Raw genomic sequence first — 23,064 nt, 5'->3', positions numbered from 1 at the left:
AGAGAATCCTTTGAACCTGGGAGGCGGCGTTTGCAGTGAGCTGAGATCACGCCACCGCATTCCAGCCTGGTGACAAAGCAAGACTTGGTCTCAAAAAAAAATGCATATAATTATTATTGTGATGATTTAAATGCAAATAATCTATGCACATCATCTCATGCACTTTAAATCATCTCTAGATTACTTTTAATACCTAATACAATGTAAATAATTGTTAAACGGTATTGTTTTTTATTGTTATATTGTCTTTTTTTCCAAATATTTTCCATCTGTAGTTCTTTGCATCTGCAGATACAGAAGTCGGACTTGTATATCACTATCCTACTTAAAATCCTTCGGCCGGGCGCGGTGGCTCACACCTGTAATCCCAGCAATTTGGGAGGCCAAGGCGGGCGGATCACGAGGTCAGGAGATCGAGACCATCCTGGCTAACACGGTGAAACCCCGTCTCTACTAAAAATACAAAAACAAAAATTAGTGGGGCATGCGGCGGGCGCCTGTAGTCGCGGCTACTCAGGAGGCTGAGGCAGGTGAATGGAGTGAACCCGGGAGGCGGAGCTTGCAGTGAGCCGAGATCGCGCCACTGCACTCCAGCCTGGGCGACAGAGGGAGAGTCCATCTCAAAAAACAAAAGAAAACAAGCTGGGCATGGTGGCACATGCCTGTAGTCCCAGCTACTTGGGAGGTTGAGGTGGGAGAATCACCTGAGTCCAGGCGATTGAGGCTGCAATGAGCCAAGATCGCACCACTGCACTCCAGCCTGAGTGACAGAGTCCCTATCTCAAAAAACAAAAAAAGTATATTATACTAAAATTTGTCTTCCCAAGGATTATAATTATTTTTTATCGGAGGAGGGGAACAGGATATCACTGTATTGCCCGGGCTATTCTCCTGGGCTCAAGCAACTGTCCGGCTTCAGCCTCCTGACTAGCTTGGACTTCAGATTCGAGCGACCAAGCCTTTCACATTACAATTGTTTTTTTAATTAATTAACTATTTATTTATTTGAGATGGAGTCTTTCTCAGTTGCCCAGGCTGGAGTGCAATGGTGTGATCTCGGCTCACTGCAACCTCAGTCTTCAGGGATCAAGTAATTATCCCGCCTCAGCCTCCCCAGTAGCTGGGATTACAGGCACCCGCTGTCGTGCCTGGCTATTTTTGTAGTATTGTAGAGACGGGATTTCACCATGTTGGCCAGGCTGGTCTTGAACACCTGAGCTCAGGTGATCCGCCCACCTCGGCCTCCCAAAGTGCTGGGATTACAGGCGTGAGCCACCGCGCCCGGCCAATTGTTTTTTTATTATTGAAAGGTAGGAACACTGAGAAAAGCAGGGAAAGAATAGGACCTTCCTGGTAGGAGCAGAAACCCATAAACTTAGACAAGGTAAAGCCTCATAAATCCTACAGTCAGGCCAGCGGCAGTGGCTCACGCCTGTAATCCCAGCATTTTGAGAGGCCAAGGTGGACGGATCACTTGTGCCCAGGAGTTCTAGAGCAGCCTGGCTCACATGGAAAAACCTCATCTCTACTAAAAACACAAAAATTAGCAGAGTGCAATGTGGCATGTGCCTGTAATCCCAGCTACTTGGGAGGCTGAGACAGGAGAACCGCTTGAACCTGGGAGGCGGAGGTTGCAGTGAGCCGAGATCGCACCATTGCACTCCAGTCTGGGCAACAGTGGGAGACTCCATCTCAAAAAAAAAATTAGCTGGGCATGGTGGTGCACACCTATAATCCCAGCTACTCGGGAGGCTGAGGTGGGAGGACTGCTTGAACCCGGGAGTTGGAGACTGCAGTGAACTATGATAGCACCACTGTACTCCAGCCTGGGAGAAGACAAAAAAGAGTACACTAAGTTTGGACCGGCCCATGTAGCTCATGCCTATAATCCCAGCTCTTTGGAAAGCCAGGGCAGAACAATAGCTTGAGGCCAGGAGTTCAAGGACAGCCTGGACAACGTAACAAGACCCCAGTCTCTACAAAAATAAATTTTAAAAAAATTTTATTTCATAAAAACAATTAGCCAGGTGTGGTGGTGCATGCCTGTAATTCTAGCCACTGGAGAGGCTGAGGCAGGAGGATCACTTGAGCCCAGGAGTTCGAGGCTGAGGTGAGCTATGATCGATCCACTGCACTCCAGCCTGGGTGACACAGCCAGACACTGTCTCAAAAAAAATAAAAAATAAAAAATAAATGCTCATGTAAATGTAAACTGAAAAAAAGTAAAAAATAAAAATAAGTAATGTTAAAAATAAAATGATTGACCAGGTGCGGTGGCTCACGCCTGTAATCCCAGCACTTTGGGAGGCCGAGGCAGGCAGATCACAAGGTCAGGAGATCAAGACCATCCTGGCTAACACGGTGAGACCTCGTCTCTACTAAAAATACAAAAAAAATTAGCCGGGCGTAGTGGCGGGTGCCTGTAAGTCCCAGCTACTTGGGAGGCTGAGGCAGGAGAATGGCAGGAACCCAGGAGACGGAGCTTGCAGTGAGCCAAGATCGCGCCACTGCACTCCAGCCTGGGCGACAGAGCGAGACTCTGTCTCAAAAAAAAAAAAAAAAAAAGATTTAAAAAATGAATGTATTCCTCATTCCTCCACAGCTCAGGTGACAGAAAACTGAAATCTATTTTTTTGTTGTTGTTGTTGATGGTGCTGGGGAATGAACCCAGGGCCGTGTGCAGAAAGCTGAAATTTTATGGCTGGAAGTGCCCAAAACCAACAGAGCAGTTTGAAAAATAGGAGTGAATTGGCTGGGCACGGTGGCTCACACCTGTAATCCCAGCACTTTGGGAGGCCGAGGCAGGTGGATGGTGAGGTCAAGAGATCAAGACCATCCTGGCTAACACGGTGAAACCCCATCTCTACTAAAAAATACAAAAAAAATTTAGCCGGGCATGGTGGCGGACGCCTGTAGTCCCAGCTACTTGGGAGGCTGAGGCAGGAGAATGGCATGAACCCAGGAGGCGGAGCTTGCAGTGAGCCGAGATCACGCCACTGCACTCCAGCCTGGGCGACAGAGCGAGACTCCGTCTCAAAAAAAAAAAAAAAAAGGAGTGAATCCTACCAAAAACAACTAAAAAGGGGGGGAAAAAACCATAGAGAAAGTCATTCCTAAAAGTCTGATCATATTTTCTGCCCAAATTCCTGACTGACCAGCGAATTTTGCAAGCACAGGTGTCTCCAGGCCAAAAAGCAGCAGATGAAGACCCTAGCTCAGGATAGAGAGATCAGCTGTTGCTCGTTGCTGGGAAGATAACGTTTTTGCCTACTAGAACAAAAATACAAAATGCCCAGAAGAACACAAGAGAATCCAGAATTTCTACAACATAATATTTGCAACATCAAGCTTTCAATCCAAAATGACTAGCTCACGTCACCCCCCACAAGTGTTGGGCTGTGAACTACTCCTAAAGACTGGCGGTAGATCCCAGGAGCCTACCTCCCTGGTGCCATGTTGCTGGATGTCCCGCACCTGTCCCATACTATAGCTGTGCTAGATGTTCTGATTCTAATAAACTCTGAATTTTCCTCAGCTAATAGATGATCTTGACCATGAATCTCCACAAGGATCTCTTGTAAACTGTGAGGGAAGCTGAAGCCAATCCTATGACTCCGACACTCTGTTCAGCTTGCCTTCTGTCAGTCTTTGTTCAACCGTGGCCCTGTTCATACACACCTGCGGGCTTGCTACCCAATTTTCTAAAGCTAAATAGGTGACAAAAGAGAAAGAGAGGCCGGGCGCAGTGGCTCACGCCTGTAATCCCAGCACTCTGGGAGGCCGAGGTGGGCGGATCACGAGGTCAGGAGATTGAGACCATCCTGGCCAACATGGTGAAACCCCGTCTCTACTAAAAAATACAAAAATTAAAAATTAGCTGGGCATGGTGGCGGCACCTATAATCCCAACTACTTCCCAGCTACTCAGGAGGCTGAGGCAGGAGAATTGCTTGAACCCGGGAGGTGGAGGTTGCAGTGAGCCAAGATCACACCATTGCACTCCAGCCTTGGCGACTGAGCAGGACTCAAAAAAAAAAAAAAAGATGAAAGAGACTGATACACTTTTAGTTAAACTCCACAGCAACAGATTTCTTTTTTCCAATGTCCTCAGCAAATTTGTATCATCATTACAATATCTAAACACACTCTTCCAAGAACATTTCCATGTCTGCCTGCTGGCTTAGTTTATAACCACTATGAATCACTTCTAAAAGCAGTGTCACTTATTCTGCTAAGGTTTTCAATCCATTTTTTCCCCCTAGGGCCTCCAGTTTATTCCATTTAGAGGACCTTCTACTTCATCAAGTACATCTGAGTATATCTGATCCATCATTCTCAATTGATTTCTATCCTGAACCACATGTAATTGAAGAATATGTCTGGGCATCCATTCCCTTGTCCCTGAACATGTGATGGTTAAGGAAAGTTCCCTATCATTGTAAAACAGTTGGGAGATTGGTGAGCCCAGTGCCACGGTAGACCACTAGAGGGGGGTGTGACTCTCTCAGTGAGCTTGACATTGACTTAATGGCTTTGCCCAAAGAGCGACAGTCTAATCTGTGTTTCAAAAGCAAGAGTTCCAGTATTCTAGCATGTCCTAAAGGTATCAGTACAAGTACTTGAGTTATTTTCATATTTCAAAAATGTTCACGGAAATGTTACTTTTACTACCAATTATTTAGTTCCATAGAGGCTACTCTTATGCTTTCCAAATAGATTTATCTATTATTTTTGTCAGATATGTTCTAAAAATAGAGGAAAAGCAAAAAATGCCTCCTAATTTTATTTCCTAGAGATAACTATTACTTTTATTTCTATATCTGTATCTATCTTTCCACACTTAATTTATCTCCATATATGACATGAATGGGATCACCTTAACCTATAAACGAATCTGCTCTTTTACCTTAATAATGGAATTTTCCCATACATTTAAATCTGCTTCATCCTTTTTGTTTTTGTTTTGTTTTGTTTTGAGACAGGGTCTCACTCTGTTGCCCAGACTGGAGTGCAGTGGCTCAATCTCAGCTCACCGCAACCTCCGTCTCCCGGGTTCAAGCAATTTTCCTGCCTCAGCCTGCCAAGTAGCTGAGATACAGGCACTCGCCAGCATGCCGAGCTTATTTTTGTATTTTTAGTAGAGACGGGGTTTTGCCATGTTGGTCAGGCTGGTCTCAAACTCCTGACTTTGTGATCCACCAGCCTCAGACTCCCAAAGTGCTGGGATGACAGGCATGAACCACTGCACTTGGCCATCTTTTTTGTTTTTTATGGCTACATAAGTACTCCAATATATCATAACACATTTAAGGAAAGTCCTATTGATATACATTTAGATTTAAAAAAATATTTTTGGCCGGGCGCAGTGGCTCACACCTATAATTCCAGCACTTTGGGAGGCCGAGGCGGGCAAATCACCAGGTCAAGAGATCGAGACCATCCTGGCCAACACAGTGAAACCCCGTCTCTACTAAAAATACAAAAATTAGCTGGCGTTGGTGGTGCGCAACTGTAGTCCCAGCTACTCACGAAGCTGAGGCAGAATTGCTTGAGCCCGGGAGGTGGAGGTTGCAGTGAGCCGAGATCGCGCCACTGCACTCCAGCCTGGTGACAGATTGAGACTTCGCCTCAAAAATAATAAATAAATAAAAATAAAAATAAAAAAATTGTTTAGCTATTACCAACAGTGCTGTAATGAGTATCTTTATGTGGTTGTTTGATTAATGCCTTGGCATACATTCCTAGGGGGTGTATCAAAGGATGATCACATTTTACATTGCCATGCAGGTAACTGACATTAATTGTATATGTTCTATGAGCTAGACAAAATACATATTAGATGACAGAAATCACTTCAAGTATTATTTCTATTTACACAAAAGGGAAGACCTAAAAGCCTGCAAAATAATTTGCCCAAGGTCTTAATGGTGGAGCTGAGATTTTAATGTGTGTATTTTCTTTTCTTTTTTCTTTTTTTTGAAACAGAGTTTCACACCTATCTCCCTGGCTGGAATGCGGTGGCATGATCTCGGCTGATTGCAGCCTCTGCCTCCTGGGTTCAATCAAGTGATTCTCCTGACTCAGCTTCCCGAATAGCTGAGACCACAGGCATGCACCACCACGCCCGGCTAATGTTTGTATTTTTTTGTAGAGATTGGATTTTGCCATGTTGGCCAGGCTGGTCTTGAACTTCTGGCCTCAAGTGATCCACCCGCCTAGGCCTCCCAAAATGCTGGGACTACAGGTGTGAGCAACCTCTCACGGCCTACTGTTTTTTGATTGTTTGTTTTTTGAGACAGGGTCTTTCTCTGTCGCTCAGGCTGGAGTGCAGTGGCACAATCACAGCTCGCTGCAGCCTCAACCATCAGGCTCAATTGATTCTCCCTCCTCAGCTCCCCAAGCAGCTGGGACTACAGGCAAGCGCCACTGTGTCCAGCTAATTTGTTTTATTTTTTGTAGAGATGGGAATTTGCTATGTTGCCCAGCCTTGTCTAGAACTCCCGGGCTCAAGTGATCTTCCCACTTCAGCCTCTCAAATTGCTGGGACTACAGGTGTGAGCCATGGCACCCAGCTTTCATGTAACCTAGAGTGAAGCAGGACTCTATCAACTTTCCCCCAAACTGAGAATTGTTACTTCTATTTCCTAAATAATTTATTATTTATCTATTCATCTGAAATGTAAATTTTGGGCGTATGTTTTTATCCTCCCAGAAAATGTTTGTATCTATGTGGCTTAAATTTTTTAATTCAAATAGAATAAATCATTCATATGGTTTTGTGCCTTGTTTTTCTTTCTTTCTTTTTTTTTTTTTTTTGAGACAGAACCTTGCTCTTGTCACCTAGGCTGGAGTGAGTGTAGTGGCATGGTTTCTGCTCACTACAACCTCCACCTCCTGGATTGAAGCGATTCTCCTGCCTCAGCCTCCCAAGTAGCTGGGATTACAGGTGCCCACCACCACACCCGGCTACTTTTTGTATTTTTAATAGAGACAGGGTTTCGCCATGTTGGTCAGGCTGGTCTGAACTCCTGACCTCATGATCTGCCCAGCTCAGCCTCCCAAAGTGCTGGGATTACAGGCGTGAGCCACTGCTCCCGGCCTGTTTTTCTAACTAATAATATAGTGATCTAAACTAGAATTCTTAATCACATATGCAGTTTCTATATATATTTCGTAGTCTTCCTGGACTCTCTACCTTGTAAAATTGATTTAGTTGTAGCTGTACTACAGCAGATATACACTGGTTGCTGTAGCAGAAACTGTTCGTTTTCCATTCACATACAATTATCTTAACTTCTTCTGAAGGCCATGTCTTTTAGTTAGGAGGTAAATCTTTTTATTTTATTTTATTACTATTTTTTTAGAGACAGGGTCTCCCTCTGTCACCCAGGCTGGAGTGCAGTGGTGCAGTCATAGCTCATTGTAGCCTCAAACTCCTGAGCTCAGACAATCCTCTAGCTTCAGCCTCCTGACTGGCTAGGACCAAAGGCACGCACCATCACACCTGGCTAAGTTTTTAAATTTTTCTGTAGACATGGAGTTTTACTATGTTGACCAGGCTGGTGTCAAACTCCTGGCCTCAAGTATTCCTTCAGCCTCGGCCCCCAAAATACTGGGATAACAGATGTATGCCACTATACCCAGCGGTGGGAGGCAAATTGTAATGATCTCATTCGCTTTGCCAAATTGTTAGTTTAATCATGGGCTTATGTCAATTTTGGATAATATGTGAGGAGAAGTCACAGAAAGACTTCTGAGATTTTTCTGGCTTTTCAATTGTCTGCACATAAAGTCAATATCTGCAACTGCCCTTAATTATAGCAATACCAGCGATCAGTTTTTATCTCTAAATATTATTCCTTGCTAAAAGTAACTAATGCTTCTTGGAGAAATGGCCAATTCTAGAAGAATGTGTAAAATGGGCTGACAACCAATTGCACAAAAACAACAACAAAAACAAAATTAGCCGGGCGTGGTGGCGGGCACCTGTAATCCCAGCTACTTGGGAGGCTAAGGCAGGAGAATCACTTGAACCCAGGAGACAGAGGTTGCAGTGAGCCGAGATTACACTACTGCACTCCAGCCTTCCAGACAGGAGCGAGATTCCATCTAAAAAGAAAAAAAAGCCGGGCCGGTGGCTCACGCTTGTAATCCCAGCACTTTGGGGGGCCGAGGCAGGCAGATCACGAGGTCAGGAGATTGAGACCATCCTGGCTAACACGGTGAAACCCCGTCTCTGCTAAAAATACAAAAAATTAGCCAGGTGTGGTGGTGCATGCCTGTAATTCCAGCTACTCAGGAGGCTGAGGCAGGAGAATCACTTGAACCTGGAAGGCGGAGGTTGCAGTGAGCAGAGATCACGCCACTGCACTCCAGCCTGGGCAACAGAGCCAGACAAACAAACAAACAAACAAAAACAAACAAAAAAAAATCCATGATCTCTAACATAGCTGTTGAAGAAGTAAAAAAAAAACTCCAAAAATCATTTTGATTAGGGTGGTATACTTGAGCCAGGAACAGTGGCTTATGTCTGTAATCTCAAAACTTTGGGAGGCCAAGGCAGGTGGATTGCTTGAAGCCAGCTGGGATTACAGGCACCCGCCACCATGCCCAGCTAATTTTTTTGTGTTTTTAGTAGAGAAGGGGTTTCACCACATAGGCCAGGTTGGTCCTGGACTCCCTGACCTCAAGTGATCCACCCACCTTGACCTCCCAAAGTTCTAGGATTACAGACATGAGCCACCGCATCTGGCTATGAAATCATTCTTTGATCATCTCCTTGCTTCTGTCGTATGTAACACACTGTTTCCCAGTGAATCCTAATCTAGGCTCTTATAAATAGGCATAATCATTAAAATAGACTAATCTCTGGTCTTGCTCCCTTCCAATACCTTCCTGTAGTACAGGGAGAACAATCTAAAATGCAAATCTAAGTATGTTACTCCTTAAAGCTTTTAAAGGCTCATATTTTGCCTATCCTATTTTAGTGTTTCTCTAGTATACCGTCTTATACTACCATCCTTTCTCCCTTTTTTTTGTTTTTGAGACCCCATCTCTACTAAAAATACAAAAATTAGCTGGGTGTGGTGGCACATACCTGTAATCCCAGCTACTCGGGAGGCTGAGGTAGGAGAATTGCTTGAACCCAGGAGGCAGAGGTTGCAGTGAGCCACTACACTCCAGCCTGAGAGACAGAAAAAGAGTCCATCTCAAAAAAAAAAAAAAAAAAAAAAGCTGGGCATGGTGGCTCATTCCTGCAATCCCAGCACTTTGGGAGGCTGAGGCAGGCAGATGATGAAATCAGGAGTTGGAGACCAGCCTGACCAACACGCTGAAACCCTGCCTCTACTGAAAATACAAAAATTAGCCAGGCATGGTGGCGTGTGCCTGTAGTCCCAGCTACTTGGGAGTCTGAGGCAGAATTGCTTGAACCTGGGGGGCAGAGGTTGCAGTGAGCCGAGATTGCGCCACTGCACTCCAGCCTGGGTGACACAGCGAGACTCTGTCTCAAAAAATAAAATAATAAAATAAAATAAAGATTAGCTTCAAGGCTAACAGAGTATCTTCCTATTGTAGCCTGAGCTCTCAGAAGCTAGAAGAGGGCTTGAGTGCAGACTGCAGCATATTAGAGAGCACACTCATTAAAAAAACAAAAACAAAAGAACAAAAAACAAACAAGAGTCTTCATCTGTCACACAGGCTCACTGCAGTCTCAAAATCATGGGATCAAGGGATCACCCTGCCTCAGCCTCCAAAGTAGCTAGAACTACAGGTGTGCATGACCATAACTGGCTACTTTTTTTTTTTTTGTATTTTTTCTAGAGTTGGGGTCTCACTATGCTGCCCAGGCTGGTCTCAAACTCCTGGGCTCAAGCAGTCCACCTGTCTCAGCTTCCCAAAGTGTTGGGATTACAGGTGCGAGCTGCCACACCCCGCCTATAGCATGCACTCTTGATTTTCTGAGAAACAATCAACAAAGTTTAACCCTGCTACTGCCTAAGCTCTCAAAGTGTCTGTCAAACTCTTGAGTTTATACGTATTTTTGAAGTTCAGTAGTTGAGGTCAAAACACCCACCTTTGGGGTTGGGTCTGATCGAATTTGATGTTAACATTCTTCAGGGAAGCTTGAGTTCACTCCCAAGTTCTCACATATGGTGTCTGATAAGACATCAGACTCGAAGGAAGAGGGGAGTTTATTCCACATCAAACTATGTAACTTTCTGGGGTTATTGCAAAGCTATATAACATAATGCAACAGAGAGCAATATCTGGGGCTTTGGAGTCAAGCAATTAAGGGCTTGAATCCAGATTTTACCACATACAACCAGTACCACCTTTGGCATGCTGCTTAAGCTCTTAGCTTTTTTCTTCTATAAAAATTATTACCCAGGCCAGATGCAGTGGCTCATGTTTGTAATCTCAGCACTTTGAGAGGTCCAGGTGAGAGGGTCACTTGAGCCCAGGAATTCAAGACTAGCCTGGGCAACATAGCAAAAGCCCTGTCTCTACAAAAAAGATTTTTAAAATTGGCTGAGTGTGGCAGTGTGCACCTATAGCCCCAGCTACTGAGGAGGTTGAGGCGGAAGGATCATTTGAGCCTAGGAGATTGAGGCTGCAGTGAGCCATGAATGCACCACTGCACTCCAGTCTGGGTAACAGGTTTTTAATTTTTTTAATTTAAATTTAAATTTTAATTTTTAATTTAAATTTAAATTTTAATTTTTAATTTAAATTTAAATTTTAATTTTTAATTTTTAAATTTAATTTTTAATTTAATTTAAATTTTAGTTTAAAAGTTAAAATTCAAATTTTAAATTTAAATCAAAATTTAAACATATAATGTGGCTGGGTGCGGTGGCTCATGCCTGTAACTCCAACACTTTCAGAGGCTGAGGCCGGTGGATCACCTGTGGTCAGGAGGAGTTCCAGACCAGCCTGGCCAACATGGTGAAACACCGTCTCTACTAAAAATATAAAAATTAGCCAGGCATGCTGGTGGGTGCCTGTAGTTCCAGCTATTCAGGAGGCTGAGGGAGGAGAATCGCTTGAACCCGGAAGGTGGAGGTTGCAGTGAGCCAAGATCGCGCCATTGCACTCCAACCTGGGAAGCAAGACCAAAAGTCGGTCACTAAATAAAAACTTCCAGCCTCGTCTGAAGGTAGTCAGTTACGTCAATTGTTTGTTCACGGTGAATTACAGATCGAACTCCTTGTTCTACTCTTCCCCACTTCTCACTACTGCACTTGTCTTAAAGAAAAACAGAGCTTTAGCTTCTTAACCCACAAATGGTAGTTAACCTCAGAGTATAGCTTAAGGTTCAAGTGTAATACAGTTTATAAATATTTTCCTGTTGTTGAGTGCTGTGTAAATCTTTTTTTTTTTTTTTGAGATGGAGTCTCGCTCTGTTGCCCAGGTGGGAGTGCAGTGGCGCTATCTCGGCTCACTGCAACCTCCACCTACCGGGTTCAAGTGATTCTCCTACCTCAGACTTCTGAGTAGTTAAGATTACAGGCATGTGCCACCATGCCCAGCTAATTTTTGTATTTTTAGTGGAGACAAGGTTTTATCATGTTGGTCAGGCTGATCTCAAACCCCTGAGCTTGTGATCCACCAGCCTCAGCCTCCCAAAGTGCTGGGATTACAGGCGTGAGCCACCGTGCCCAGCCCAGTGCTATGTAAATCTAAAGTACTCTTAAAGGTATTTACCTCCAAACGGAACTCATTTTAATTTTCAGTTTTTTTTTTTTTTTTTTAATGGAGACAGGGTCTTGCTCTGTCTCACAGGCTGGAGTGCAATGGTGCGATCTCGGCTCACTGTAACCTCCGCCTCCCAGGTTCAAGCAATTCTCCTGCCTCAGCCTCCTGAGTAGCCGGGATTATAGGCCCCTGCCATCATGCCCGGGTACTTTTTATTTAGGAGACGGGGTTTCGCCACGTTGGCCAGGCTGGTCTTGAACTCCTGTCCTCAGGTGATCCACACACCTCGGCCTCCCAAAGTGTTAAGATTATAAGCTTGAGACACCATGCCTGGCCTGCAAATAGATTTCATAGCTGCTCAATGAGCCAAGAACTACTTTCGTGGCCAGGAATAACTGCCCCTTTGTCTCTCTGATAAGAGCACATTCACACCTATGTGTCCAGGTACATCTGTTCTGAAGATGCCTGGCCCTAATTGAATCTCAAATTCTCACCCTTGGTTCTTGTCCTTAGCTCCTGTGACTACAGCAGTGTATCAGAGGACATATAAACACTGCTACCCTTTCTACTTCACATGCACCTTATCCTAAATGGATTAATGTATCCCATCTTTTTGCCTGTTTTGTTCCATGTATTTAATTGATTTAATACGATTCTAGCATCTTAATTTGATCTGTGAGCTTTTGTTTCTTAATAGTTTGCTTGGTAGTATCATCAGAGGTAGTGCTACCACTGCATTGAAGTAATTTCCCAGATGCTTAACCTCCTAAAATTCTCAAGGACACTTTATTCAAGGACCACAGAGTTTACACCAACTACCCAGAAGCCAGGAATAGCTTAAGGAGAGACTCACCACCAGCAGCTTCTTTTCAATCAAGTTTCACTTCAACCTCACACCCAGGAACCCATTCAAATTCCTACATTTCGGTATCCTTAGTCGAACTAACTTCCTGTGCCGGAAGCTTTTGTCTGTCTCAGTGACTTCTTTCTTTAACAAATTCCCTTCATCTCCCCCTTCAGTCAAAGCCCATGGGGGCCCCAGGAGGCATGCAATATTTACCAAGGGCTCTCCCCCACTTTCCTGCCTCTGTCTGGCAGTTGTTTGCCTTTACTTTTAGGTTTGTAGTCACAGCCTGTTTTTTCTTCCTTGGACACACCAGCTTTTCTGAATGGTAGGATTATTTACAGTAGAATTAACCTTGTCCTTCACCCCGAGAACTGAGCTTGAAATTCACTAATCAAGGCCTGTATTTCTCCCACTTCTGAGTTTTAAATTTATATTATGAAATTCAGAAAACCCAGGCAAATTCAATCCATGCTTCTCTCCTTCAGGTACAAACTGAAATGAAAATGAAAGCTGAGAAATCAAAATAATTAATTTTAAAAACTAAAATATGGTAAAGCTACTAAAATATAGTATTGGAAGAAACACACACCTCCTTTTGGGAAAAGAAAGGAAAATTTTCTAGAGAAAGGAAGAAATGTTAAACAGAGCCTTGTACTATCCTTTTTGCCTAATCTCCTATTATATTTGTTTATTTTTGAGACAGTGACGCTCTGTCGCCCAGGCTGGAGTGGGGTGGCATTATCTGGGGTCACTGCAACCTCCCGGGTTCAAGCGATTATCCTGCCTCCGCCTTCCAAGTAGCTGAGATTACAGGCGCAAGCCAAAACCTCTGGCAAATTTCTGTATTTTTAGTAGAGACAGGGTTTCGCCATATTGGCCATGCTAAACTTGAACTCCTGACCTCAGGTGATCCACCTGCCTTGGTCTCCCGAAGTGCTGGGATTACAGGTGTGAGCCACGGCACCTGGCCCACTAATCTTACTGCTTTTGACTGTAGTTGTTATTGTTACTTTAAAGAGTATTCCAAATAGATCTCTAAATTCTTACATGCCAAGAGGTTGAAGATTAATACTGGGTGATTAAAAAAAAAAGTTCGGAAAACATAATACAGGGCTAGGCTGGTGGCTCATGCCTGTAATCTCAGCACTTCGGGAGGCCAAGGCTGGTAGACTGCTTGAGCTCAGGAGTTTGAGACTAGCCAGGCCAACATGGGGAAGCCCCGTCTCTCCTAAAAACGCAAAAGTTAGCTGGCATGGTGGTGTGCACCTATAGTCTGGGCTATTTGAGAGACTCAGGCAGGAGAATTGCTTGAATCCGGAAAGTCGAGGCTACAGTGAGGTGAAATGGTGCCATTAAGCCCCAGTCTGAGCAGCAGAATAAGCCCGTCTTAAAAAAATAAAAAAGAAGGCTGTGGCTCATGCCTGTAATCCTAGCACTTTGGGAGACCGAGGAGGGTGGATCACCTGAGGTCAGGAGTTCGAGACCAGCCTGGTCAATATGGTGAAACCCCATCTCTACTAAATACAAAGAATTAGCTGGGCATAGTGGCAAATCCCTGTAATACCAGCCACTCGAAAGGCTGAGGCAAGAGAATCGCTTGAACCTGGGAGGTGCAGGTTGCAGTGAGTAGAGATTGCATCATTGTGCTCCAGCCTGGGTAACAAAAGCAAAGTTCCATCTCAAAAAAAAAAAAAAAAATTGCCCAGACACAGTGGCTCACACCTATAATCCCACCACTTTGGGAGGCCGAGGCAGGCAGATCACCTGAGGTCAGGAGTTCGAGACCAGGCTGGCCAACATGGTGAAACCCCATCTCTACTAAAAATACCAAAAATTAGCCGGGTGTAATGTTGGGTGCCTGTAATCCCAGCTACTTAGGAGGCTGAGGCAGGAGAATTGCTCGAACCCAGGAAACAGAGGTTGCAGTGAGCCGAGATCGCACCACAAAAAAACAAAAATTACCTGGGCTTGGTGGCAGGTGCCTGTAGTCCCAGCTACTCGGCAGAGGCTGAGGCAGGAGAATTGATTGAACCCAGGAGGCGGAGGTTGCAGTGAGCCAAGATTGTGCCACTGCACTCCAGCCTGGGCAATAGAGCGAGACTGTCTAAAAAAACAAACGATAGGCCAGGCGCAGTGGCTCACGCCTGTAATCCCAACACTTTGGGAGGCCAAAGCTGGTGGATCACAAGGTCAGGAGTTCAAGACCAGCCTGGCCAACATAGTGAAACCCTGTCTCTACTAAAAATACAATTAGCTGGGCATGGTGGCTCGCCCCTGTAGTCCCAGCTACTTGGGAGGCTGAGGCAGGAGAATCACTTGAACCCGGGAGGCGGAGGTTGCGGTGAGCAGAGATCGCTCCACTACACTCCAGCCTGGGCAACAGAGTGAGACTCCAGTCTTAAAAAAAAACAAAATAAAACAAAAAAAAACCCAAACACTTGGAACTATACCTTACTTCTTCTCTTGGCCAATTATCTAGATAATTAGACTGGATAGTCTTAGAGATCAACATTGGACAATTAGGGAAATGAGAGAAAAGACTGGAAAAACCACTCTGATAACCTGCATCATGCTGCTTCAGAGTGAAGGGAAGTGCTTGCAGATCAGATACATTTAGGGCAGGCACAAGATGGGAAAAGGACAGTAAAGGATTATTAGTGTAATTCACAGATGCCTGCGTAGCTGCTGTTAAGGTGAGAACATAAATCGGTTTCCACTAGCCTTAGAATTTACTTACATATAGGCCTCTGATGAAACTTTAAATGTTAGCATCAATTACAGATTCATACACTGAAATAACCCATTACATTTGTAGATTACCTACAATGCACGTAAGTGCCCTTTTTTCTAAAACTGGCATATTTATTTTTTATTTATTTATTTATTTATTTATTCATTTATTTATTTTTGAGATGGGAGTTTTGCTCTTGTCGCCCAAGCTGGAGTGCAGTGGTGTGATATTGGCTCACTACAACCTCCACCTACCAGGTTCAAGCGATTCTCCTGCCTCAGCCTCCCAAGTAGCTGGGACTACAGGCATAGGCCACCACGCTCAGCTATTTCTATGCATTTCTAAGATAGCAGTGTCCTCAGCTAATTTCCTTCTCCACCCCAACCAAAAATTTAACAAAGATTTATGTTTAAGCTGTATATTTACTCATTGAAACACTCGGTGAAATCAGGGTAAAATCAACTAAAGGAAAAATAGTTGTTTCATTCATTTGAACTTAAACCAACTAAAGTAGTACTAATGTCATTACGATGCAGCAAATACGAGACCTCTTTCTACAAAGATTAGCATAACCAACAAATTAGGGGATATAGCAAAACAGAGCCAAAAATGGTAAGAAATCAATTAAGTATGTTACAGCTTAACCCTTTACCTCAATAGTTTTTAAAAAATAAGCAAAGCCTCCCAATCCCAAACAATACGAATACATCTTCATCACCAATTTGTACTTGTATTTCTTATTCTTGAGGTTAGATTCTAAACCCTAAAGATATCCAAACTAGTATTAGATCTACTTATCTACAGCCAGAGACGGCTTCTATCAATGTCCTTAGCAGCCAAGGTTATTAAAATGTCTTTTCTAGGCAGGGTGCGGTGGCTCACGCCTGTAATCCCAGCTCTTAGGGAGGCCGAGGTGGGCGGATCACAAGGTCAGGAGATCGAGACCATCCTGGCTAACACAGTGAAACCTCATCTCTACTAAAAATACAAAATATTAGCCGGGCAAGGTGGTGGGCGCCTGTAGTCCCAGCTGCTTGGGAGGCTGAGGCAGGAGAATGGCGTGAACCCGGGAGACGGAGCTTGCAGTGAGCCAAGACCGCGCCACTGCACTCCAGCCTGGGCGACAGAGCAAGACTCCGTCTCAAAAACAAACAAAAAAAAAAGTATTTTCTCCAGGAAGATGCAATAGGAAAAAAAAAAAAAAGAAACCTCGCTGATTAGGCTCCAACCATACTCCACCCTCCATGAGATTGACTGGATAGGCATCATGGAAACCAGAACACGTGGTTTCCAAACAAGAAAAATCCTATGAGGGATGGGAGGAGGGGAGAGGAAGGATTCAGCCAGTGTCCAGACTGAAATTGAGTAATATCAATTTCACTCATCTTCACACGTCTTCAGGTTGCATGTTCGTGGAGTAGTTTAGGAATAAATCCATGGTTTGTGGAGTACTAAAATACCTAGCGGTCTGCTGTATTACATTAAGGCCTTCCCCAGCAGCTTCCAAGGCAGCCTCCAAGTCACTGGCAGGAGAATTTGGCTGGAACTGCATGCAGGACTGCAGAGATTCCTCTCCACAGTTATAGAAGGGACTGTTCCAGGCCTGATTGTTCCAGGATTGGGTGCACCAGGTCTGAGTGTTCCAGGAGTGGTTGCTCCAGGACTGGATGTTCTGGGTCTGGTTGCTCCAGGTTGAATTGTTCCAGGTCTGGTTGCTCCACATTGGAAGGTTCCCAGTCGGGTTCACCAGGCATCCCTGGTGGTAGGAAGAGTAGAGGCTGGGGTAGGTAGGTGCTGAGGCCTTCTGAAAGAGAAGGAGGCATTAACAGAAAGGGTACAAAGGACAACAAGAACTGTCTGTGACTGGAGTTCTGTGTTTCAGGGATGGACAAGATTGAAAGATCACTGAAAGGAAAGAAACACAATGAAGTTTCCTGTTACCTGCGTCACACCATTGCTATTCTTCGGCCAGTTGTTTTTCTGCCACCTCTTAGATTTCATTCTCTGGTTCTGGAACCAGGTCTTCACCTGCAGGAAAAAATGACAGAAACTGTAAAATATTCGTAATACAGAGGTACTTTGAATCAAAGTATATTGCTAACTTTTATTCCTGGCCAGGTGCCATGTCTCATGCCTGTAATCCCAACACTTTGGAAAGCCAAGGCAGGCAGATTGCTTGAGCCCAGGAGTTCGCTACAGGCTAGCCAACATGAGGAAACACCGTGTCTACAAAAATACAAAAAATTAGCCGGGTGTAATGCTGCACGTCTGTGGTCCCAGCTTCTCAGGAGGCTGAGACGGGAGGATCGCTTGCACCTGGGAAGTGAAGGCTGCAGTGAGCCAAGATTGCATCACTGCACTCCAGCTGGGTGACAACAGAACCAGACTGTCTCAGAAAAAAAGAGAGAAATGAACATTTTGGATAGAAAATAAGGGCAAGGGCCGGGTGTGGTGGTTCACACCTGTAATCCTAGCACTTTAGGAGGCAGAGGCAGGTGGATCACTTGAGGTCAGGAGTTGAAAACCAGCCTGGCCAACATGGTGAAGCCCCATCTCTACTAAAAAATACAATAAAATTAGCCAGGTGTAGTGGCGGGCGCCTGTAATCCCAGCTACTTGGGAGGCTGAGGCAGGAGAATCCCTTGAACCCAGGAGGTGGAGGTTTCATCCATTTGTACTTAAACCAAGTAATGCTAATGTCATTATGATGTCTCATTATGAGGCCACTGCACTCCAGCCTGGGAGACAGAGTGAGACTCCGTCTCAAAAATAAACAAAAGAAAAGAAGGAAATAAAGCCTAGAAGAGGATAAGCCAATTAATGAAGGAAAATGGCCAACAAGTAATAAACAATGATTGGCCTTATTGAATGCACACAGATAAAAAACAAAACAAGCTGGAGTTGCTGGCAGAAAGAAAAAAAGGAAAAAAAAGTTTTTATTTTAATGAGAACCAGTGTGAGTTAGGGTTTCTCCTACCCTGGAAAGTGGAGTTAGATACTTCTTTTTTATTAAGGAAACGTTGCAAAGATTTTCACAATATTGGTCTGTGCAAGAAAGTGGTTAAATTATGACATAATTATTCACATAATAGAATATTTAAGGAAAGAAAGAGGTGAAGGAAGTTACAAAAGCATTTCATCTTCATAAATTATTTGCAAGAGGTGATGTACGGACACATAGTACACACATCTACATGCATCCACAGAGATCTTAGCCATGCAAATTAGTCCAATTTTTGTTCACCTTATTGCAAGGACAAAACAAGCCTACCTGTTTGTAGCTGAGGTTCAGGATGTTGGAGAGTTCTTGCATCTGCTGGAGGCTGAGGTATTTCTGTCTCTGAAATCTATCATTGAGTACACACAGCTGGGTGGAAGAGAACACAGTTCTGGTCTTCTGTTTCTTGACCGGGACCTTGTCTTCCTTTTTTGTGACACTATTCTCTGCAGAAGTGGGTTGTTTGCCTTTGGGACTGGTGGAAGAATCAGGGCTGTCCTGAATAAGCAGATCCATGGAGGAAGGAAGAGGAGAGACTGTTGGGAACAAATAAAAGGACACTTTTGTCTAAAATTTTTCAAATATTAAAATATCCTTTAAAAAAATTGTTTTCAAAGTACTTTGATAATTCCCAGAACCCCAGATCTAAGTAATAAGAAGCAATTTCTTAACCAGCCCTGGCACTTTGGCAAGCTTTGTATAGTATTATTACTCCAAGAAGTCTTATCAGTATCTCCATTTTGTATATAATAGACTGCATGGGAGAGATCTATAATGGTGGCCAATGCATTGCTGAGCGGCGCTACCCCTTTTTTTTAAAATTAGGATGGAGGTTCACTCTTGTTGCCCAGGCTGAAGTGCGATGGCGCAATCTCGGCTCACTGCAACCTCCATCTCCTGGGTTCAAGCGATTCTCCTGCCTCAGCCTCCTGAGTAGCTGGGATTACAGGCAGGCACCATCACGCCTGGCTAATTTTGTATTTTTAGTAGAGACAGGGTTTCTCAATGTTGGTCAGGCTGGTCTCGAACTCCTGACCTCGTGATCCGCCTGCCTCGGCCTCCCGAAGTACTGAGATTACAGGTGTGAGCCACCTCATCAGGCCGGCGCTACCACCTTTTGCTTTAAACTCATGCTCAAAAGCTCCCACACTGGGTGTTAATAGTTCAGAATGGAGATTCACCAATTTTCACGTATTGCATCTCACCCTAAATCACTTTGTTTATGATCTTCATCAACACCTACATGATTGCTTAAATGACATGATTCTGGGGATTCTATAAAACCAGCACCTCAGCTAGGTGGGATGGCTCACGCCTGTAATCCCAACACTTTGGGAGGCCAAGGGGGGCAGATCACTTGAGGTCAAGAGTTCAAAACCAGCGTGCCAACATGGTGAAACCCCATCTCTACTAAAAATTACAAAAATTAGCCAGGAGTGGTGGCGCATGCCTGTAATCCCGCTACTGGGGAGACTGAGGCAGGAGAATCGCTTGAACCCAGGAGGCCGTGATTGCAGTAAGCCGAGAGTGCCACTGCACTCCAGCCTGGGTGACAGAGTGAGACTGTCTCAAAAAAATAAAAAACAAAACCAGCAACTGACTGCCCAGTTCTCAATGCTAGGACCAGCAGGATATGTGAATCCAGATAAGCTTCTGTTTCAATCCAGGCCTTCCCTTTACTAGCTCTGACCTCATCTCTAAAATTATTTTTTTAATTAAAATGAGGTAACCAATTGAAATTCTCTAGCATAGGGCCTGGCATTTACTGATTTTGTAACTAGAAATGAATATCTAGATTTAGTCATCACTTATATACCTAATTGCTCTGCGGTTTTCCCAGTGTTCAACTCTCAATTCTACCCCTGCAGTCACATAACAAAGGGACAGGCTCTAAAACAGCAAAAATTCACAATCTCTTCTCTCTTGCAAGTAGATCTGAAAAGCAGAGGAAGCCTTTCAACTAATGATTAGAATTGGGGAAAATCCTAAATATTAGCTACCCATATAAACTGTCACTTGATGTGTGCTAAAGAAAACATCCCCACTTGCTCATTCCCAAACCCAGCAATGTATTTTTAACATTTGAAATTATAAAGGTGGCCAGGCGCGGTGGCCAGCCGAGGCAGGTGAATCACTTGAGGTCAGGAGTTTGAGACCAGCCTGACCAACACAGCGAAACCCCTTCTCTACTAAGAACTACAAAAATTAGCCAGGCGTGGTGGCATACATCTGTAATACCTGCTACTCGAGAGACTGAGACAGGAGAAATCACCTGAACCTAGGAGGCGGAGGTTGCAGTGAGCCAAGATCACACCACTGCACTCCAGCGTGGGCAACAGAATGAGACCCTGTCTCAAAAAAAGAAAGAAAGAAAGAAAGAAATTATAAAGGCAAGAACATTAATGCATAGTTTAGAAAAACTGGGTGAATAGCCATGCAGAGTGGGTCAGCGCCTGTAATCCCAGCGACTTGGGAAGCTGAGGGTGGAGGATCACTTGAGGTCAGGAGTTCAAGACCAGCCCGAGCTGCAAAGTGAGACCCTGTCTCTACAAAAAGAATTTTTTAATTAGCTGGGCATAGTGACACACGCCTCTTGCCCTAGTAGTTGGGAGGCTGAGGCAAGAGGATCACTTGATCTCAGGGTTGAGGCTGCGGTGATCCATGATCACACCATTGTACTCCAGCCTATGTGACAGAGTGAGTCCCTGATTCTAAAAAAGAGGAAAAGCAGGGTGACATTCAAATCTGAGGCTCAAATATAGCAATCATGTTTACTTATTCCTTTTCCACAACCTACTCTTTACAACTGTAGTTATAATGTAAATGCGCTTTTTAAGCTATTTTACAGCGTTCAGTGTTACCAATGGCATTCTTGGTAAAGTTGGTTCATTCTCAAGTTTTTGAAAACTACTGAAAAATTGATTTTCAAAAAAGTGGTAGCGGCTTTATGAGTATCCCGAGTATCCCCCACCCCTTGCAGCTACCAGTCAGAAGCATGAGTACTAGCACAGGTTTTGAAGCCAAGCTGGACTTCTAGCTACATTCTGTTTGACTGTCAGTAGATTAAACTTTCTGGAATTATCTTTACCATAAAGTTGGGTCAACACTTCCCAGGACTTAGGAGAAGTAGACATGGGAGGTGCTCCCAAATTCAGAGCTGCCCAGTAACATCCACAAACCCAGAGAATGGAGAAGAGACAGCCGTTACTGACATAGAAAGAATTACCCAAATTATGTATTACAGAAATCTCATCGTGATTTGCCATGCCATTTTTGGCAAAACAAAAACATCATGCTCATCCCTGAGCTATGACGTTAGGTCTTCTGGCTAATTAGCAATAAATCTGCTATAGCTGTGTCCAGCGCTATGTGAAGATGTACACATCACCTTCATTTAACTATAACGATACATTTTTGTTTCCACCATGCCTAAGCCCATAGATTCTCAAATTTACTGCACTGTTCAACTGCCGAATTCTGTGTGCTTCAAACTCAAATGCACACTCCTGAGACCTGGGACATAGTTCAAAGGGCAGGTGCCACCACGTTATAATTGAAAAAGGGGTTTCCAGAGGATTAGTTGATAATAACACTTTCTTATAGTAATGGTCCATCATTGCTCAAGAGGGAAATGATCCCTTAACCCCCTCTCCTTCTCTCTTTTTCCTTAAGGAACTTGGCCTTTCAAGGATAAATTTCTTTCTTACCAGTCTCCGTGTGAGGCATCTCAGCAGAAGACATTTGCAAGGATGGATAGTTTTCTTCAGGCCCACAAATCACAGGCATAGGTGAAGATTCTTTACAGTCGGATGCTTCAAAGCAAGGCAAGCTTTGGGGACAAGCTGGATCCACACTCATGTTAGTATAGAGGAAGAGGAGGAAAAAATTTAAGAGGTGGACTGGAAAAAAGGTTAAGGCAGCTTTAAGACTTTTCTGGAAGATGTTAGAGAAATAGGACCTCCAGAAGGAAAAGTATCAAGAAATTGGGATAAAGTGAGTCGCCTGCACAATAACATGAGGCAACCAGCTCAGTCCAGCAGAACGTTAAAATCCTGGAGTCTCTAGATTTATAATGAAGGCTCTATCACCTTAGACCCACCCCTCCTGGCGGGCACACCCCCCACCGACCCACCCTTGTGAATTCTCAGTTAATCCCGTCTACCAGTCTCACCAAGGCCATTGTAATGCAAAAGTAGCTGCAGAGTAACCCAGACTAGGTGGGGAACTAGAAAACCGGGCAACAGAACCTGAAGACAAACCCAGCAACAAATACTTCTAGGTTCACCACGTTTCCAACTTTTAAATCAGGAATATGGTTCAACAGGAATGGGATAAAACTTTAATATTTTTAAAAATTAAGAAAAAGGCCGGGCGCGGTGGCCCACCCCTGTAATCCCAGCAAGTTGGGAGGCCGTGGCAGGCGGATCACCTGAAGTCAGGAGTTTGAAACCAGCCTGGCCAACATGGCGAAACCCCCTCTCTACTAAAAATACAAAAATTAGCCACGCGTGGTGGTGGGTGTCTGTAGTCCCAGCTACTCTGGAAGCTGAGGCGGGAGAATCCCTCAAACCTGGGAGGCGGAGGTTGTGGTGAGCCGATATCGCGCCACTGTACTCCAGCCTGGGCAACAGAGCGGGACTATGTCTCAAAAAAAAAGGGGGCGGGGGATGCATGCACCTTAAATTCCTGAGGTTATTGAAATTCTCATTAGGGTGATTTCTTGATTTGAGATAACTTAGTGTCTCAAAATCTGGCTAGTTTAGGCAAAAATTTCAACTAGCTCCATTTTCCT

General features: G+C 44.2%; 1 protein-coding gene across 3 annotated transcripts; it reads right to left on the bottom strand.

Annotated features, from left to right (window-relative positions):
- Positions 1-15,408: 15,408 nt before the first annotated feature.
- On the bottom strand, positions 15,409-22,358 carry NANOG (Nanog homeobox). 3 transcript variants are annotated; one of them, XM_003811795.4, is made up of 4 exons: positions 21,980-22,358; positions 18,546-18,808; positions 17,216-17,302; positions 15,409-17,078 (listed from the first exon to the last, which is right to left on the bottom strand). In XM_003811795.4, exons 1-4 carry the CDS (start codon positions 22,128-22,130, stop codon positions 16,662-16,664), a joined length of 918 nt encoding a protein of 305 aa, XP_003811843.1. In that variant the 5' UTR covers positions 22,131-22,358; the 3' UTR covers positions 15,409-16,661. The 3 variants fall into 3 exon arrangements, with proteins under 3 accessions (XP_003811843.1, XP_024780984.1, XP_054951316.1); XM_024925216.3 differs by having other exon boundaries at positions 15,409-17,075; XM_055095341.1 differs by lacking the exon at positions 21,980-22,358 and adding an exon at positions 20,089-20,194.
- Positions 22,359-23,064: the final 706 nt, after the last annotated feature.

Source organism: Pan paniscus, chromosome 10 (assembly GCF_029289425.2).
Source record: "Pan paniscus chromosome 10, NHGRI_mPanPan1-v2.0_pri, whole genome shotgun sequence".
In the NCBI taxonomy this organism is placed as follows: Eukaryota; Metazoa; Chordata; class Mammalia; order Primates; family Hominidae; genus Pan; species Pan paniscus.
This window is presented reverse-complemented; position numbering and strand designations above follow the sequence as displayed.

What these genes read in the sequence shown, in the direction of transcription:
- NANOG (XM_003811795.4), bottom strand. Translation starts at nt 22,130, where the DNA reads ATGAGTGTGGATCCAGCTTGTCCCCAAAGCTTGCCTTGCTTTGAAGCA. An exon ending in GATGCCTCACACGGAGACTG is followed by an intron (nt 18,809 to 21,979) that starts GTAAGAAAGAAA and finishes TGTTCCCAACAG; the next exon opens with TCTCTCCTCTTCCTTCCTCC. An exon ending in ATAGCAATGGTGTGACGCAG is followed by an intron (nt 17,079 to 17,215) that starts GTAACAGGAAAC and finishes CTTCTCTTTCAG; the next exon opens with AAGGCCTCAGCACCTACCTA.